Raw genomic sequence first — 20,768 nt, 5'->3', positions numbered from 1 at the left:
GCCCGATGAGGTCTATATGTGTACCGAGTTTCATACATGTACGTGCAAGTGTGTTTGATATATAGACCAAGTTTTCAGACACCACTTTAGGGGGCGCTGTCGAGCCCCCCTGCCACGCCCGGGTACCAGCTTCAGCCCGGCTCTGATGGCCGCGCATTCCGATGTGTGTGCAAAGTTTCAAGAGTTTTTGAGCATGGTAAGGGCCCCAAAAGTGCCCGAGAAGTCGATAAAATAATAATAATAATAATAATTAAAGCTGCGAGCAGCGATGACGGGCCCAAGCCGGTGGCACCGCCACGCCGGTGGCATCAGCATAACTGTGCACGGCAGGCAATATGCATTTAAACAGGATAATTTTTTTAAATCGCTCGAATATGTCACATTTACCGCAGCAGCTGGTGCCACTATCACCACAAGCCACACCCATGATGTCATTTAAATGTAGATGATTTTTAATGTCATGGGATGAAATAGATCTCTTTCAAATATGTGAAAAGTTATCTTTTCCTGCTCAAAATGTTATAAGTCCAGAAGGCCAGTATTTAATTCAAGGTATTTGTATAGTTCTTTTTTTACTTATTCACAAGTGATAGTTATTTGTGATAGTCTATGATATGAAAGGGGTAAATTATCATCATCAAGAGAGAAAGGCACACACACAAACTCACAGGGTGAGAGAGAGACCCCACACACACACACACACACCCAGGGTGAGCCTGAGAGTGAGGGGGGAGGGGAAGGACTGAGAGAGAGGCAATCTGCACATTGAACAAGATTCACAAGATTTTAACAACAAAAAGAAATAAAATCTAAAATCTAAATGGTGGGAGAAAGTTTTTTTTACTTCAATCTCTGAAAACATTATTTTGAATATATTTGAAATCACAGATGTTGGGTGATGAGAATTGTAACTCAAATATAATTTAGAAAACTAGTCCTGTCTGAATAGTGATATGTCAGTGAGATCAGCTCGGGCGCGCACACCGTCTATGGGTGATGTCACGTATTTTGCGAAATGCGCAGTTAGGTGATGTGTCGCCCTCCACACGTTGCGAAACAGACTCCGAAATGGGGAAATGTAAATTTGCGGACTCCTGGTTGGAGTAGGATGAGTTTAAACAATGACCGCAGGGTTTTTCTATGGTTTTTCCTGCATAGCGGCCGCCTCCGTCACATTTCGTGCCACCTCAGTCTGTCGACAAAACTCAAGACAGGCAGTCACTTGCTCAGATTAGGCATGTCGTGGTAATTAAATAATCATCAGAAATATATATTGTCACATGATCTTTCAGCAATCTTTATTAGTATTTTATGATTTGCTAGTACAAAGTCATCTAAAGCCATTCCATAGCTGAATGTCTTTCCTCCGCTGTAGCTGTCCATCATTCTCCGTTCAGCATTCAAACTGCGCGTCGTGTTTGGTTACAGTCAGTCAGCTGCTCGGTAAAGCTCACTCCAAGATGATATATTCCCGTTATAATACTTGATATGCAGATAAAATAATTTATCTTCCTGGAGTTTATCTAGCGGTTTCTGAACGATGTTGTGCTCCCTACCCGGGTGACAACACAAGGCATCACAGGCACAATAACCGGAATTTAAAACTGTGAAGAAACCGACCGATATACATAGTAGACTAGGATTTGTGCGCTCAACGCTCATCGTTTCTTTATGCCGTGAACTTTTTAATGTGCACTCGCGCTGCACTGCGCCCTCTGACTCCATGTTGCTTTAAGCGCATCATTCTGCACCCGGGATGCGCATAAGCGCATTGTGCCACGCTTTCATATATTTTCATAGTTTTGTGCACTTAAAGATGATTAAAAAAAATCTTGTTGTCACGTATCTATCATATATTTGTTGCCCCTTTACAGAGCTGCACATTACGTTTACAATAAACTATAAATCTTGAAATGTTATATTATTTGTGTAGGCCCATATAATTATTTACATTCATATATAAATTAAATATAAATTGTTTTTTTTTATAAATGTATTTAATAAGAACACAAAGTAATTTGTACCTTTTCATTAACATTTTTAGATTTTATAAAATTAGTCCAGAGATGTTTTTTCAAGAATTACTTTTTGTAATTGCAAATTTTTTTAACTATCCACTCACCTAATTTAATATATATTTTTGTTATAGCTTATGATTATATATTTTTATTTTATTGCTCAACAGTAGTTCTCATCGCCGATGAGGTCTTTAAATATTTTGAGAAGGTCTTAAAAAAGTATAGTATAGTCATTCCGTTTCATGTTGACCGAGTTTGGTGGTACTTTAGTTGAGTATTTGTGCACATTTATGTGTGTGCGTGTGTGGTCAAACTGCAAACACAAAACAATTCACAATTATTATCTAGTAATGTTCACATCACCAAATACGTTTCTAAAACATTGTAACATCAGCTTTGTGTACTAAGCATTAAACTTTGTTTAACTGAATGCAACATATTTTACAGGCAATACAAACTGTAAATGTCTAAAACAAAACAAATATATAACATATAGGCGTTTAGGCGCTAATCGCAAATAGCGATCTTCATAGTGATACACAAACCATCACAACACTTAAACAACATAACACTACTCACCACGCTGGGAATATAATGTAAGATAATAGTTTTAGCTGGAATTATTAAATGTTCAAATCTTCATTTGAGATCAACATGGCTTTCTCACTCAGTTCTCTAAGTTCAGTTTGTTTTTCCCTGCACTTCTTCCTGCACGATCACATCACTTGCGCTCACCGGAACAACGTCCTTAAAGGGGCAGCACCCAACATCAGGGATTACCAGTCCCCACACACACACACACACACACACACACACACACACACACACACACACACACACACACACACACACACACACACACACACACACACACGTTGGTGCAACAGCATTATGAGGACTCTCCATAGGCGTAATGGTTTTTATACTGTATAAACTGTATATTCTATCCCCCTACACTGCCCCTGCCCCTAAACCTAACCCTCACAGGAGACATTCTGCATTTTTACATTTTTAATAAAACATTGTTTAATATGTTTTTAAAGCGATTTGATTTACGGGGACATTTGAAATGTCCTCATAAACCACCTTGATGTTGTAATACCAGTGTAATACCCATGTCATTATACAAATTTGTGTCCTCATAAATCACATAAACAAGCACACACACACACACACACACACACACACACACACACACACACACACACACACACACACACACACACACACACACACACACACACACACACACACACACACACACACAAATCCCTGAAGAGATGGAATGTTTTTTTTTTTATCCTGTTTCAAAACTAACACAATGCTGCCATCTTGTGTTCATTGAGGGGAGGGCACACACAGGCACAATACATTATACAGATAAATATTTATAAAATATATATATATATTCATCTGAAAAATAGTATAGTCATTTAAAATTAATCTAAGTTCAATTGCCAAACATACAATCTTAATTTAATTGAAATCAAAATATGATTTTACAAGATATGAGACAATTTCTGTTCCCCTTTTTTGTCCTTATTTAATCCCTCGCCATGGCAACACCGTTTGAGATATCCAAAATCCGTTCACATTTTAGCATCTTCCGTATCTTTGTTTCATGTTGACCGAGTTTGGTGGAGATTGAATAAATCGCCTACGAGGAGAACGTAAAAACTCAGACCCCGATTTAACCAAAAATTCACCTTAAAACCAAAATATCTGACTTCCTGTTGGTCGGAGCTAATGACTGTAAATTAGAAAGTTGTCCGGCTCGAAGAGAACAATATATGTACCGAGTTTGGTGACTGAAGATAAAACTAACCCCCCCACTTTTGTCAAAAGGTGGCGCTAGAGAGGCCCTCATCCCCGCCCATTTCTGATGCTTTGCCAATGTGTACTGACTGACATCTCTGATGTGTGTGTTGAGTTTCAAGCAGTTTCAAGCAATTTCAAGCATGCTAAGAGCCTCAAAACAGCCAAAAGATTATTAAACTTTGACACGTTGCAATGGCAACAGTATTTGAAATTTCAGGAATCCATTTCATACGTCTCTATCTGTCATGTTTTCACATTATACTGATGAAGTTTGAAGTAAATGGGGTGAAAATAAGATGGTGATTCAAAGCATTTTTGAAAGTGACACACTTCCTGCTGCCAGTTGGTGGCGCTATAACTTTGACTCACAAAAGTCATATCCATGTGATCGGCCTCTTACAACGAACACACAGCTGAAGTTTCATCCAAATCAGTCAATGTTTGCTGACGTTATAACACACTTCCTGTTTCCCTTTTCTCGCCATAAATTCGTTGCTTCGCCACGGCCAAACCATTTGAGATATCAAAAATCCGCTCGCAATTTAGCATCCTGGATATGTTCTCTTCATGCTGACCGAGTTTGGCGATGATCGAAACAATGGCCTCGGAGGAGTATATTAAATTCCAGAGCATGGGTTTTCCGAACAACCGATTATAGCTCACTTCCTGTTGGGCTGACGCATAACTATGAGCACGAAAGTTGTTTGGCCCGATGAGGTCTATATGTGTACCGAGTTTCATACATGTACGTGCAAGTGTGTTTGATATATGGACCAAGTTTTCAGACCCCACTTAAGGGGGCGCTGTCGAGCCCCCATGCCACGCCCGGGTACCAGCTTCAGCCCGGCTCTGATGGCCGCGCATTCCGACGCCTGTGCGAAGTTTCAAGAGTTTTCGAGCATGTTAAGTGCCCCAAAAGTACCCGAGAAGTCGAAAAAAAAAAAAAAAAAAAAAAAGAATAATCTGAGGAAGAACAATAGGGCTCTGCGCCCTTTGGGCTTGGGCCCTAATAATAAGAAACAGAGGAAGAACAATAGGGCTCTGCGCCCTTTCAGGGCTTGGGCCCTAATAATAAGAAACAGAGGAAGAACAATAGGGCTCTGCGCCCTTTCAGGGCTTGGGCCCTAATAATCCTAACGAAAACAATAGGGCTCTGCGCCCTTTCAGGCTTGAGCCCTAATAATCTGAGGAAGAACAATAGGGCTCTGCGCCCTTTCAGGGCTTGGGCCCTAATAAGAAACAGAGGAAGAACAATAGGGCTCTGCGCCCTTTCAGGGCTTGGGCCCTAATAATCCTAAGGAAAACAATAGGGCTCTGCGCCCTTTCAGGCTTGAGCCCTAAAAAGGAAAAGAATAATCTGAGGAAGAACAATAGGGCTCTGCGCCCTTTCAGGCTTGAGCCCTAATAATAATAATAATCCTAAGGAAAACAATAGGGCTCTGCGCCCTTTCAGGCTTGAGCCCTAATAATAATAATAAGAAACAGAGGAAGAACAATAGGGCTCTGCGCCCTTTCAGGGCTTGGGCCCTAATTATACACAATTAAATTGATTTAGTATCTAATTGTTTGGTAGGGTTAAAGGTGCAGTGTGTAAGTTTTAGCAGCATCTAGTGGTGAGGTTGTGAATTACACCCGTCCACTGACTCAATGAAATGAGGAAAATGGCATTATCCACTACTATAACAAAACATTAGAAGTAATATGAGATTTTAAAGCATTAAAACACAATCCTCACGTGAGTGTGTTGAGCTGGCAGTGTTTATCCTCCAGTAGAGCAGAGATCTGATTCACTCGTGTCTCTCCTAGATCATGATCACTCAGATTCAGCTCTCTCAGGAGTAACGGGTTTTTACCCACAATTCCTCTCACATACTGACAGGCTTCATCTGCAGCAGGACTCACAAACCTGCAGAAGGGAAAATTAAGCAAGAATCAATTGAATTAAACATGGTGTAATGAAAAACAGCATTTGATTCTAATGGGAAACATTGTGGAATTGTTTATCTTGAATTGGCTTCTGTGCAACACATTGTATTAGTGAAATAATATTTCTATAAACATTTCACCTGCACATTATGCATTATTTGATCCCGTCTCACCTCAGTGTCTTCAGTTGACAGTGTGGATCCTGTAGTAAATCACTGAGCTCCTTCACTCCTGATGGTCCAGGATCATTTCCTGTGAGATCCAGCTCTATCAGGTGTGAAGGGTTTGATCTCAGAGCTGAAGCCAGAGCTTTATAACCTTCTTCTGTGATACTGCAGTCTGAGAGTCTAGAGGAAGAAAAAAACGAATGAAGTGAAGGCCAAGTATGGTACCCTTCTGCATTTTCCTCATCCTAGTCAGCTATAGAGGACAGTGAACAATTCAGACAGTAAATATGCTTTTCATTAGAGAGACTGAAGTGTGCTTTCACATCAGTAACACACGAGTCAGAGACAGAGACAGAGATAGCACAGTGTGTCATATCATATCATATCATATCATATAACAGTGATGGAGTATTCGAGTCCTTATTCTCTGGACTCGAGTCTGACTTGAGACTCCGTTCTCTGGACTCGTGACTCGACTTGGACTCGCGGACTGATGACTCGTACTTGGACTCGAGTCTCGAGGATATATAAAATCGCACTTGAGCATTCATCAAATTAATTACTTTGTTTCTGACTAAATAGGTTATCAAAATTTGATATAAGTTGTTACACTTTTCCTGTTTCGGGCTCCCAAGACCGGCCGTGATCTGTGTTTTCCCTCACAGACACTGCTACCGCTCGCTCTCCTTGCTTGACAACACACTCACTGACTGAAGTCACTCACTTTACGCCGCATTCTTGTGCATTATTCGCGGGCTAAATGTTGACATTTGTCGTGAAGTTCGCCTACACGGATTTTGCATCTAATGCTGAAAAGAGCAGCGCTAAATGTTGTGTTTGTAATCGCACAATTGTGGAAAAGACTGGGACAACTTCAAACTTTAACAGACATCTGTCACGGATGCACCCAGAAAAGTAAGTAAAATGCTTTCCATTGGCTAACATTAGCTTTAAAAAAACTATTATTGCCTAATGCATATATGATAATAAACAGAGGAAGCTAGGGTTGGGCGATGTCTGCCTATTTGGCATCAGACGTCGACGATGTACAGTGAAGCAAATGTACAGTGACGTGACAATAACTGCCAGATTCAAACTGTGCTTTCTGCGGAACGCGCTCAGCACTTAATCCCGCTTATGTTTATTTTAGATTTCAGATATTTAAATACATATAATTTATAGCAAAACAATACATGTATAGTTTGTAAAATACACAATGGTGTCTATGGAAGCAGCAATAAACAATCCTTTCAAATATCAATCCTTTCGACATGACATACACTACAGGCCAAAAGTTTGGACACATTACTATTTGTAATGTTTTTGAAAGAAATGTCTTCTGCTCATCAAGCCTGGATTTATTTGATCAAAAATAGAGGGGGAAAAATGTAATATTGTGATATATTATTACAATTTAAAATATTTGGTTTTCAATTTATTATACTTTAAATTATAATTTATTTCTGTGATGCAAAGCAGAAATTTCAGGATCATTACTCCAGTCTTCAGTGTCACATGATCCTTCAGAAATCATTCTAATATTCTGATTTATTATGAGTGTTGGAAACAGTTCTGCTTTGTAACCAAATATTGTAAATTGTAATAATATATCACAATATTACATTTTTTTCGGTATTTTTTCTGTATTCTCGAACACGGGACTCGACTCGGACTCGAACTCAGGTAATGGTGACTCGACTTGGACTCGACTCTGACTCTTCTTTGGTGACTCGGACTTGGACTCGGAACACTGGGACTCGAGACTCGACTCGGACTCGACAGTTGGTGACTCGACTACAACACTGTCATATAATATAATATCATAAAGTGTATCATATGAACGAGTCGGCCCAGACCACAAAACATAAACACAAAATGCTGTATTTTAAAGCGATATGGAGCTCAAACAACACAAGCGGTTAGACAGCCTCTGCATTAGAAACAGCCCTGATGAGAAGAAGAGATGACGAGCTCTTTACAGCACATTAGCATAATTATGATCATCACTGTTTTACTGTAACAGATCAATATTAAGTCAGAAGGGTAATCTAGTAGACACGCTCTGACTTCCTGTTTCAGTGGAAATGACATCACCACATTGAATAAAGCAGCAATTCAGTGAGGCTTTAAAAAATGAGTGGCCCTATATTTAAGTAAAAGTAGATGTGAAATATAATCTTTTGAAATTAAAGCATACATGTGTACTTAAATTTAAATTATACACAATTAAATTGATTTAGTATCTAATCCATAGTTTTCAGTCATGTGACTGTCGTAGAGCCTTGGAGGGCAAAACCGCCATAGAACTGCAGCACAAGCCTGTCAAATTTCCATCTTAAAACAAAAGTATGTGTACAAGATGCACGTTTTGGGCACTTACAGTACGATCCATATACATTACCTGCTGCAGTATTTCAATCACTGAAAACAGCGGGACGTTTTTAAAACGCTTAACGTGAAAAACACGATAGGGTGAGCTGCACCAATAAGTATTAAATTAAGCAAAGTTTAAAGGATTTGTTGATATGGGTTTTATTTTAAATCGAGTCGTTGCACTTCATTTTAAACAGATTAATTACGCAGTAAACCGTTATAGAGCTGATCGGCAGCAGACGGAGGAGAACTGAAGACAGGCTAAAGAATCCTTAGTGAACCCACCCTTAAAGTGCTGTAATGAACTAAAACAGTGATATTAAAAGATCAAATTCAGTTTACACCTTTTTGATGATGCGTACTATATACAGGCGAGTAGATGAGGCAAGAATATGAACGCAATGTGTTTTCTTTATAATGGGTTTCGATGGGGAAAACACCTAACGAGAAACCTTGTGTTGCACTAATATTGTGTGTTCGTCTGCTTTCCTGTACAAAGTATGCAACATCAATAAGGTGTATATTGAATTTGGTATTTTAATATCACTGTCTTACCGCATTAATACTGACTACAAACCTGGTAAAAATAACTAGCGGGCAATGGAGGAGAGCCTTGTTTTGCCCTCCAGGTGGGCGTTCCTATAAGCGTGTGACGACTATGGATTGTTTGTTATTAAAGGTGAAGTGTGTAAGTTTTAGCAGCATCTAGTGGTGAGGTTGTGAATTACACCCATCCACCGCTCACCCCTCCCTTTCAGAGCACATAGAGAAGCTACGGTGGCCCACACAGGACAAAGATGTGGTCGTCTGAGAGAGCAGAGAGTAGCTAGTGCTCTGTAGAGAAGTTTGTCCCTTTAGGGCTTCTGTAGAAACATGACGACGCAAAATGGCGGCTTCACTGTAAGGGACCCGCGGTGTGTGTAGATAGAAATGGCCAAGATATTTTTTATGAAACCTGATTCTCAGAAATATCCTGCTGAGACAGTAAATAGTCCTCATGTCAATCATCAGTAATAACAAAATAAATCAATAAATTGCATCACTTTTTCTGAGGTTTTCTCAGCTGTGATGTAACATAAGAACTTCCAAACATGATCAAAATATATTTGTTTCAAAATTTGAAAGGTTTTCTATCAAATGAGACCTTGATATGAGATGCACTTGTAAATATCTTTTACTCGTTTTTTTTTGTAGAGTTATAAGCAATTACTTTTAATCATGTCACTTAGACATGAAATCATTAAAAATGTGGTTATTTTTAATACACAAATGATATATTATTGTGTTATTGTGGTTGCTGAAAGAAAAAGAAAAACTGACTCAATGAAATGAGGAAAATGGCATTATCCACTACTATAACAAAACATTAGAAGTAATATGAGATTTTAAAGCATTAAAACACAATCCTCACGTGAGTGTGTTGAGCTGGCAGTGTTTATCCTCCAGTAGAGCAGAGATCTGATTCACTCGTGTCTCTCCTAGATCATGATCACTCAGATTCAGCTCTCTCAGGAGTAACGGGTTTTTACCCACAATTCCTCTCACATACTGACAGGCTTCATCTGCAGCAGGACTCACAAACCTGCAGAAGGGAAAATTAAGCAAGAATCAATTGAATTAAACATGGTCTAATGAAAAACAGCATTTGATTCTAATGGGAAACATTGTGGAATTGTTTATCTTGAATTGGCTTCTGTGCAACACATTTTATTAGTGAAATGATATTTCTATAAACAATTCACCTGCACATTATGTATTATTTGATCCCATCTCACCTCAGTGTCTTCAGTTGACAGTGTGGATCCTTTAGTAAATCACTGAGCTCCTTCACGCCTGATGGTCCAGGATCATTTCCTGTGAGATCCAGCTCTATCAGGTGTGAAGGGTTTGATCTCAGAGCTGAAGCCAGAGCTTTATAACCTTCTTCTGTGATACTGCAGTCTGAGATTCTAGAACAGAAATGAATAAATAATGCATATAAAATACATTTATAACACAACATCAACTATTATTTACATTATGACTGATGAAGTCAACTGAATCTGTCTGTAAAGCTGTGAACCAAATGAGCCACACAATGAGCATAAGAAGTGAACATCATTCCTCTGAAAGCTCCTGTAGAGCATCGGCTGTCTTGTGTACTGCAGGATCTCCAGTGAAGTCCTATATTGTTTGTAGCCCTTTTGTCTTCAGATACAAGATATATAGTAAAATATTATATACATTTTTATACAACAGTTCTTTCTGGTTCTGGAATCTGATTGGCTGAGAGCCTTTTCCAGCCGTGTGATATCCACCAGTGCCGCCACGTAAACCGTTTCCCCGTTTGCATCTCTCCGCTCGAGCGACTGTCATGGCGGTCAAGCAAATACACTTTTAAGCATACTACTGTTGTGTCACGAAATGTAGTTTTAACTATTTATAGGTGAGAATGTAGTTAATTGGACATCAAATATGTGAATCATATGTAAACACAGCGTCTATTTAACAGTTTGTTCAGACGCTTTGGCAGATGTGAGCTCCAGGCTGTTGGCGCTCTTGTTCCCGCAGAGAACAGCTTCATCTCGGACAGTCGTTTGGGAATTTGCCGCTGGCTCTTACAGTGTGTAGATAGTGGTTAAACATGAGAGAATTCATTTCTCAAAATTAGGAGCCTTTAATAATAAGGGCACTTTAAATCCTGTCGGGCCAACTACAGCACTGCTTTTGTACTTTTGACTGCATTGTTTGCATGTGTTTATTTCCTATTGTCTTTTATAATGGCTTTTGTTGTTGATTATTATTGTTGTTCAATTAATATAACTTATATAACTAATATGCATATTTGGTATTGAGAAAAGGCCAGTAATTTCGACTCCAGTGACAATTACTACACCACTATGGCTCAAAGACTGTCTTTATGAGTGACTGTTGTAAACAAGGAAGTTGTTTTAGCGCTACCTTTGGAAATCGTTTAAAAGGACAAAGATATCGCTTTCCTCAGCGGGCATTCAAACTGATTTTTTATAATGGATATTATGGACATCGACCTGAAGAATGAATGCTTTATCAGATACACTCGTTTAGTCGATCTCTCTCATAATACCTTAATACTCTACATTATAAAATGAAGAGTTCCGGCCCTTGATTCTGATTGGTTGAGCCGGGTTTGAAGCCATGGTAAAAATACTGAAAACATACAGCTGACCGCATTACATTAGTATCACTGCGCCACGGAGTGTGTGTGTTGCTGCGTCTGTGTGTTGCTTGGCAATTAGTCCGCTATCAGTATTACTGAGCCAAAGAAACTGTTTGATTTATTGGGCCAGGTGTGGATGAGTGGTGAAAAGATAGACAGAGGAAGAGGACAAAAAAGAAAGCAGACATGCTGATATTAATGAGAGAGAAATTGAAGAGCTGGAAATGTCAAGAAATGAAGCTGGTACTGTTAAACAGACCATGTGGGCTGTTTGCTGTTTTCAGTCCTGGTGTACCAAAAAATATTTGGTTATTGATTTAAAAACAATGACCAAAACACGACTCTCCACCAGTTTTATACCACCATGAAAAACAGGTAAGGTGAACCCTACGGTTTCAGCAGCGATGTTGGCCTACACGCGGGGATTAAAGGGATAGTTCACCCAAAACTGAAGATGAGCCCATGATTTACTCTTCCTTAACTCATCCTAGGTCTGTATGACATTCTTCTCTCAGACAAACACAATCAGAGTTATATTAATAAATGTCCTGGCTCTTCCAAGCTTTATAATGGCAGTGAAAGGGAAGTTCTGTTTTTAAAACCATAAAAGTGAGCCCTTCCATCCATCATAAAGGTGCATCCATCCATCATAAAAGTGCATCCATGCATCCATCCATCATAAAAGTACATCCATCCATCATAAAGGTGCATCCATCCATCATAAAAGTGCATCTATCCATCATAAAAGTGCATCCGCCCATCATAAAAGTGCATCCATCCATCATAAAAGTGTATCCGTCCATCATAAAAGTACATCCATCCATCATAAAGGTGCATCCATCCATCATAAAGGTGCATCCATCCATCATAAAAGTGCATCTGTCCATCATAAAAGTGCATCTATCCATCATAAAAGTGCATCTATCCATCATAAAAGTGTATCCGTCCATCATAAAAGTACATCCATCCATCATAAAAGTACATCTATCCATCATAAAAGTACATCTATCCATCATAAAAGTGTATCCGTCCATCATAAAAGTACATCCATCCATCATAAAAGTACATCTATCCATCATAAAAGTGCATATATCCATCATAAAGGTGCATCCATCCATCATAAAAGTGCAACTATCCATCATAAAAGTGCATCTATCCATCATAAAAGTGCATCTGTCCATCATAAAAGAGCATCTATCTATCATAAAAGTGCATCTATCCATCATAAAAGTGCATCCATCCATCATAAAAGTACATCCATCCATCATAAAAGTGCATCTATCCATCATAAAAGTGCATCTGTCCATTATAAAAGAGCATCTGTCCATCATAAAAGTGCATCTGTCCATCATAAAAGTGCATCTATCCATCATAAAAGTGCATCCATTAGGGCTGTATGATTAATCAAAAAATAATCGAAACGAAATTCAGAACCTCTAACTGAGGTATTTTTCCCATGTGAGTTATTTGCATAAAATATATATTTGCATAAATGCATAAATATATATTTCGGTTTTAGTCACGTGACTCCGCACCGTCAGTCACATCAAGTGCAGTTTGCAGGCACACAGAGATGCAGGAGCAGTTATCTGTGTTTATAGATGCCCAGAATCACTATAGTAACTGCATGCTTTACACAGTTTATACAGGTCAGTTAATCGCCGTTCTTATAGCCTACGCGCTGCCACACACACACACACACACACAGACGGCGCGTGCAAGCCCCGAAGCCAGATCGCATAGACAATAACTGCTGAAAGTGAACATTTTCCTTCAAGTATTTTAAAATCACAAAGAAATACACTTTTTCATTAGAAAAAAAAAATTCCACCTTTAATAGTAGAAAATATTTAGAGTAAAAACTAGGGATGTCCCGATCAGGTTTTTTTGCCCTCGAGTCCGAGTCATTTGATTTTGAGTATCTACCGATACCGAGTCCCGATCCGATACTTCTATAATATAAGTATATACTTCTATATGTTAGTGGGCAGTAGATTATCTGTCATACCTCCTTTCTCCTTTTTTCATCATTCTCTCATTTCTATAAGCCTCCTCATTTCCATCACTCTTTCTTTTTGTCTCTTTCTCTTGCCCTGTCTCTTTCCCTCCTAAAGCGGAGCTCTGGTTGATAGTCTTTTCATTGTTTAACATTTTATATATTAAAACAGCTGTCAAATATGAAATGTTAAGTTTGGCTACTTGCATCTCGCACCGTTTACTGAAGCGTTGTGTTACTCGCACAGCAGCTTCTGCGTATAAAGCCTGCATACTTTCATTTGATTGGTCATCTCACATATTTTGATATTGATGAGCGGTGACCGACCGCAGGCAGGGCAGCTCAAACAAGAAGATATCCTTGCAGCACTAAAGTAGTGTTAATACTCTATTAGGCAATTATTTCGCAACATTTATTACATTTAACACATATTAACACTTTGTTGCCCTTGACTGTTCTAGTTGCTTCTATTGCTCTCATTTGTAAGTCACTTTGGATAAAAGTGTCTACTAAATGACTAATGTATTATGTACACCTCGTAAAAATACAGAGGTCCAGACCTCATATCTTTCTACGGCCATCGTGTAGGCAGCCTATAGTTTACCTCAACACTTCAGTTTACATGGTCGGAGCTATTCAGTCTTGTTCAGCTAGTTTCTCCACAGAGCCTTTACTGTACACAATATGTTGCGCTTGTATCAAATTCAAATGGATAAAGCGACTGCCTGGTGCTCGTAAATCGTTATCACTTCAATAGAGCGGCAAAATCGCAGAACGAGTTTGTCAGCGCTGTGCGTGAGACGATCCAGCTGCTCTCGTGCTTCCAGTCTGTTGATGCGCTCGCGGTTTAATCAGGTATCGCCGTTTCTTCACCTGGCTTTTGATGCTTGTTCCCAATCCCATGCATTTGCAGCACTCGAGTAAATAACAGCGCTTAATATGTGGGGGGCGTGGTGGGGTTTGGCGAGCGGCGCTCCAGGAAAAGTTTAGGTTCTCCCGATCGACTGTCAATCATTTCCTCGGCCAATCACGGGCCCCCTCTGTGCTCGGGCCCTGGGGATTCAGCCCCAGCTAGCCCTTATGTTAATCCAGCCCTGTACATATATACATCCGAGTCCTGATCCGTCTCAAACCAAAGATCAAATGATCGGATCGGGACATCCCTAGTAAAAACCTAATAAGGAACTTACTCAAAAACCTTATGAGGGCAAAAAATGGAAAGCAAAAAAAATAAAATAATAATAATTAAATCATTTATCGGCATTTATCGGGGTTCAAGCTGTTTAAGGCCTTTAAGCACATATGCATAAAAATATATTATGTTTTATTTAGCAAGCATGTAACCAATTCGAAAACCAAAAGTAACTTATAAAAGATCATATAAGAGATTCAAAGGGTACAGCCAACAGAACTGGGAACAAGGAGGATTGGGAGGTCAATTGCAAATTAAGAATTTAAGTAACAAAAATTCAAAGGAAAAAGAAAATGTTTTATGTTACATTAAAATAAGTGAACGTAAATATGATGAATAAGTTTGCTAATGGGTTCTCAGCAAAGTATTGGAAACAAATGTAAGTGTTATTTTACAATTCATACTGTAGTAGTGTTGTCAATGTATGTCATGTCATGTATCTATACTAAAATATCTGAAACGATACGATACTCATTTTCTACAGTATCGATACCACCCGCGCTCTCTTCTCCTCTCCGACCGACAGCGAGTTGACACGCACCGCCTCCTCTCATTCAGTCCAGTTAACCCTCCAAACACGGTGAACGTGTGTTCTGCTGTTGGCGTGACGGGTCTGAATTTCATGCGTGATAGCAAATAACATTAATTCTACTCATTCCCGCCGATTTTGCGCTCGCATCTGAAGCGCGTGAACACACATACCGTAATAAAGCCGCCTCTGACATACAAGGGCAAAAATGAGCTCCTTTTTCAAGCTTATTAATGGTCAAATACACTCTAAAAATGTCTCAATGTCCATCTTGGTGAGTATTAACGTAAACACAGTCGTAAACAGTTCAGGAAGAATGTGTAGCAGGAGTGTTTGGGATCCATGCGTGCGGTGGATCTTAAAAGGGACAGCGGTTATTTATTATTCTAACTACAAAAAGACAAACGATCACTTACTGCTCTTGACTGATTAACTTGGGAAACTCTAATGGATTCGTCTGTATTTCATTTTTTATAATGAAGATTATTGAAGATTATCCAATGTTATTTTAAATTTGATTACTTTCTTTTTTAAATTCAGTTTCTTACCTGAATACTGTTAGACGTACCTGAAAAAATAAAGCAGTCTATTTAATTTGTATCTTTATTCTATTGTATTCATTTGTGCTATTGTTAGTCATTTGTTTATTTGTTCTTATTTTATTACTGTTTACTCGTCTTTTTAAATTCAATTTGAAATCAAGCTTCCTTGTGCTCTATGTAAGCTATTGCAACACAATTAGTTTGCAATGGTAATGGTAAAGATATAATTGTAATGGTAATTGATCAACGTTTATATATGAGAAAACCTTAAAAGCTTTATCATATAGTGATCTCTTCTGAAGAAATTTTTAATCGCCTAGACTTTCAATAGACGGAAATTTTTTTTTATTATATTAAAAATATTTATTGACAGTATATGCAGCATTTTTTCCCTGTGGTATCGAAAATCGATACTTTTTTAGGTATCGTATCAAAGTTACAAATTCCAGTATCGTGACAACACTATACTGTAGGCTACACTGGTTTAAAAGTTATCTTTTTAATAGGGGACATTGTGTATTTTATATTGGAAGTGTTTCAGATGTGAAAGAGTTACAATGTGGTGTGCCTCAAGGAAGTTGTTCAGGACCATTAGTATTTTCTATTTTACCAATAAACTTCATCTTGTTTTAAAGTGTGCACGGACAGTCAGGTATGCAGATGAAACAACATTATATTTAACTGCAACATCAATTAAGCAGTTGTCTACTGCTTTGGATGAGGAATTACAATTGGTCAAAGTAGGTACAGAATAATAAGTTGGTTGTAAACTTGACAAAAACCAAAAGCATTTTTGTGATCCATAAATCAGAGTAATATCTGAAATGTCACTCATCAAAGCCAGACATACTATTAGAATAACTATTTCAGATTAATAATTAAAGGTAATTGAAGATTGTCTCTCTGCTTTGTTTTATAAGAAATAATTTGCAGAGAGTTCCTAATGTCCTGTAATGTCAACTTTTATATAGTAGTACTAGTCATAATTTCAACACCAGGCATGCATCAAAGGGATGTTTTTTACTTTTTGTTTCGAAAACTACTGTAAAACAACGTACTGTAACATAGAGGAATGGAAATATGGAATGATTTACCATTGAATATTACATATTTGAAGTAAAATTAAAAATATAAAAAAGTTGTACAAAATCTTTAAAGGAACATTTAATGGCACAATAGTAAATTGTTGATTTTCATATTTGAAATTAATTTTGGGTTTTTAGGTTTCATTGACTTTTTGTTGTTCTGGATTAATGTATTTTTTACTTGTTGGGACCTCAGGAAGAGTAGCCACTGTCTAGGTACTGGCTTTTATCCAAATAAATAAATAAACTTAGATCATATATGAAAAAATACTATTTTCAAAGGAATATTTTTTTTTAATAAAAATGTTTTAAAAAAATGGCAGTTACAGCACCACGTCTTGCCCAATCTCCACCACTTTTTTAGGTGTCCTCAGAGTGTGTCAATACATATGTGTGTCAAATTTGTAATAAATATCTCACTTAATTTTGAGGTTATAGCCCAGGGGTGTCCAAAGTTTGCCCTGGAGGGCCACTGTCCTGCAGAGTCTAGATGCAAGTTTCCTCAACACCCCTGTCTGAAAGTTTCTAGTATTCCTAATAAGACCTTGATGGTACAGGTGTGAACCGGTTTAACTGGGGTTGGAGCTAAACTCTTCATGACAGTGGCCCTCCAGGAGCAGGATCGGACACCCCGTTATAGACACTTACAGTATATTTATGAGAGTAAAAAAATGACTAATGGGCAACATTGATTGGATTTTACTTCATATCATAGTTTTGACATTTGGACATTATTGTTTAGCTATTGACCTATGTTATCAAATTTCCTGTGGTGGTTTTGTCTCGATCGGACTAGCGGTTTCGAAAATAATCGCAAAAGTTTAGTAAGCTCTAAATTACACTGTAACACAAACCATAAGGCAAAACCTGCCATGTTTGGTGTCGTTGGAGTCGGCAAGGATTCAGGAGTCTAAAGAGGTGACTCTCGTGGAAAATACTGGCTTGAAAATTCTAAGGCTCCTTCAAGGCATTGTGCCGATGATGCAAACTGTGTTTTTTGAGATACGCTAATGTTCTCATAAACTATTATGGCACCCTGGACAAAAACACTGTATGCCACTTATTATCAGGTTAATGGTTGGGTGTGGTTATAGCCATTTTCATGACATTATTTTCCGCTTACAGTGCCACCAAGTGGCCAATCATCACAATTTGTGTCATGTGACTGACGTTTCAGCTCATAGACATGTGACCTGAGTTTAGCGAAAATATCTTGTTTTGTTCACAAGTTATAGTCATTTTAGTAAAAGTGGCCCCCGACACGTTGAACACTTTGGTTCCCTTAGTGACTAATTTTTTTTTTCCCCCCATAATTATTGATAGTATCTCTACAATGAACATTTCAACAGTGGTTTGGTTAAGGGAAAAAACGTGGGAGTAGTTTGCAAAAGTAGGTTTTTCAACAAAAAAAAACAACATTTCTCGAAATTGCCGCCTGAAGGGCGAGGCAATCCAAGGCATGCATTTTGTCCGCCTTGAGCCAAGGATATAAGACACTTGAGCCCATGCCTAACGGTTTAGGAGTTATGAGCCATTTCATACTTTTGCTCACTGTAGCGCCCCCGTCAGGCCGGTCGGGGCGTGCCTCGGTGACACTGGTAGTCTGTGTGAGTACTACCAGCCCTGAAAGTTTCAAGTCTCTACGACTTACGGTTTGGTCTGACCGATCAGTTTTAGATGGAGAATGATGCCTCATGGGAAATTTAGCAATTACAATAGGGTTTCAGCCTTTCAGGCTTGAACCCCTAAAAAAATAATCGCTCATTAATCGTAATCGAGGTAAAATGTTAAATTATTCAAGGTTTTTATTTTTGGTCAAATTGTTACAGCCCTAGCATCCATCCATCATAAAAGTGCATCCATCCATGTATACATTTTGTATTATTCCATCCCATCTCACCTCAGTGTCTTCAGCTGACAGTGTGGATCCTGTAGTAAATCACTGAGCTCCTTCACTCCTGATGGTCCAGGATCATTTCCTGTGAGATCCAGCTCTATCAGGTGTGAAGGGTTTGATCTCAGAGCTGAAGCCAGAGCTTTATAACCTTCTTCTGTGATACTGCAGTCTGAGAGTCTAGAACAGAAATGCAAAGGTAACATCCAGCTAAATAATCAGTTATTCTAGAACAATGACTAAACAATATAAAGTGCAAATATAGTTTTCTCTGTCCAACATATGGTATGACTCTGACTGTACATACCAGGCTTGTGACAATTTTTTAAATCTATATTTAGCATCAGGCCTATTAACCAGCATCTTAAAGATCATTTCATAATAAAAATTATAATTTGTAAAATTATTTGTAGACGGCAAGGAAAGACTATTTAAAACTTTGAAATTACTACTAGTTAACTTAAAGCATTTTGAATATGCATGTTGTTTGTTTAAGTAGATAGCCTAATTATTTTAAGCTAAATATTAAAATGGTCCAGACTTCAAGTGGCCTGAAACCTTATACAGTATCTTTAATCAGTACGTGTGTGTGTGTGTGTGTGTGTGTGTGTGGGCGGTTGTGAGTGGTTAAGTTATCTTAGTTATTCTCCTGTTTATTGTGATTCCTGTTAGAATGAAAGACATTTGACGTTTCGTTTGACTCTTTTGTCGTGCGCTTCATCTAAAAGCCACAAACCGTGACATTTATTCTGTGACTTATTTACATTGTGATTTTTTGTTTTTTATTATGTTGTATACATTTTGGGACTTTTTATTTTGAAAACAAAGGTTATATCTACAAAGTGGAATGGAATGCAAAAACTTTGAAGCTCAATATCTCTAAACTGCTCAGAATGCAGACAGAAGTTATTTAAGTTACCCTCACATTGAACTTAACTAAACCCATTCAGTAAATGGTATAGCGCCAAGCATCGGATTAGGACACAGTCAATGACAGACCAAATCAGAACACCATGGCAGGTGTAGATATAAAAATATATCCATGCACAACATACAGTACTGGGCTGCATTTCTCAGAAGCTTTGTAAGCCTAAATTGATCGTGGCGACCATTGGTGGCAATTGTTCTATGATCAACTTAGACTTACGATGCTTTTGGGTGACGCAGCCCCGTTCAATATCCAAGTCTGGATTTCACCTTATGTTTTTGTTTTTATTGAACTCAATGAGCTTTGTCTATTGTCACAAAACTTACCTCAGTTTTTCCAATTTACACCTTATATTCTCCAATCCAGTGCAGAGCAGCTTCACTCCTGAATCCTGGAGATTATTATTGCTCATGTTCAGCTCTTTCAGATTGGTATCTGATGCAAGAACTCTAGCCAGAGCTGAACAGCCTTTGTATGTTAAGTTACAATCATTTAACCTACAAGGGAAATGAGTAAGATTCCAGAATAATTTATTAGTTTGAATACATTTGCTAAAATACAAATAATAAATCAATTTTTCACCTATAGGTTTAATGACAATAAATTATGCATTTAAAGTGCTAGCTCGATAGTCTTTAAGAAAGTGCTAAGTCCATTCTGACAAACATTGCCATTGCGTTCACATGCTCAACAGTGGCTAGAATGCTCAATGCTCTAAAAACACACTGTAAATAGAAACATTTGATGCTTTTTACAGAGTGCTTACACAAAAAAAACACATGGTAGCATTTCACTCCTATCAGTGGGTATCGTATTGACCTAGTACATGGTACTACTGGTACTGCAGAAAGGCTGGAATCATTACATTTTTTAATTGTATTGACTTGGTACCAAAGTACATGTACATTTGACAACAATCAGAACAAAATAAAACATGCTGTGTAATTGCTGTAGGTTTCCATGCAGATCCCAGGCTTATACTGTATCAAAATAATTGGTTAGCAAGTTACTGAAATAATATTAACCAGGTTAGGTAGTTAGGTAGACATTTGCTCCAAACATTTGAGCAGTTAATAAAAAGGCCAACACAAGACTAAACATCATCTTTCAAAATACTTCTCT

General features: G+C 38.1%; 1 protein-coding gene across 4 annotated transcripts in view; it reads right to left on the bottom strand.

The window, feature by feature from the left end:
* The window catches only part of LOC307142162 (uncharacterized protein), a 248,757-nt gene that overhangs the window by 29,460 nt on the left and 198,529 nt on the right, over positions 1–20,768 (bottom strand). For 3 of the 4 annotated variants that reach the window (XM_079842775.1, XM_079842777.1, XM_079842778.1), the window contains 5 exons: positions 18,725–18,898; positions 10,078–10,251; positions 9,714–9,884; positions 5,936–6,109; positions 5,572–5,742 (listed from right to left, as the gene is read on the bottom strand). In XM_079842775.1, coding sequence (XP_079698901.1) covers positions 5,572–5,742; positions 5,936–6,109; positions 9,714–9,884; positions 10,078–10,251; positions 18,725–18,898 — 864 coding nt within the window. The remainder of the gene's footprint in view (positions 1–5,571; positions 5,743–5,935; positions 6,110–9,713; positions 9,885–10,077; positions 10,252–18,724; positions 18,899–20,768) is intronic. The other variant, XM_079842776.1, reaches the window with a different exon arrangement.

This window comes from Gobio gobio (genome assembly GCF_949357685.1).
Source record: "Gobio gobio genome assembly, chromosome: 18".
NCBI lineage: Eukaryota > Metazoa > Chordata > Actinopteri > Cypriniformes > Gobionidae > Gobio > Gobio gobio.
Note: the sequence above shows the minus strand (reverse complement) of the source record. Positions and strands in the feature narration are given on the sequence as shown.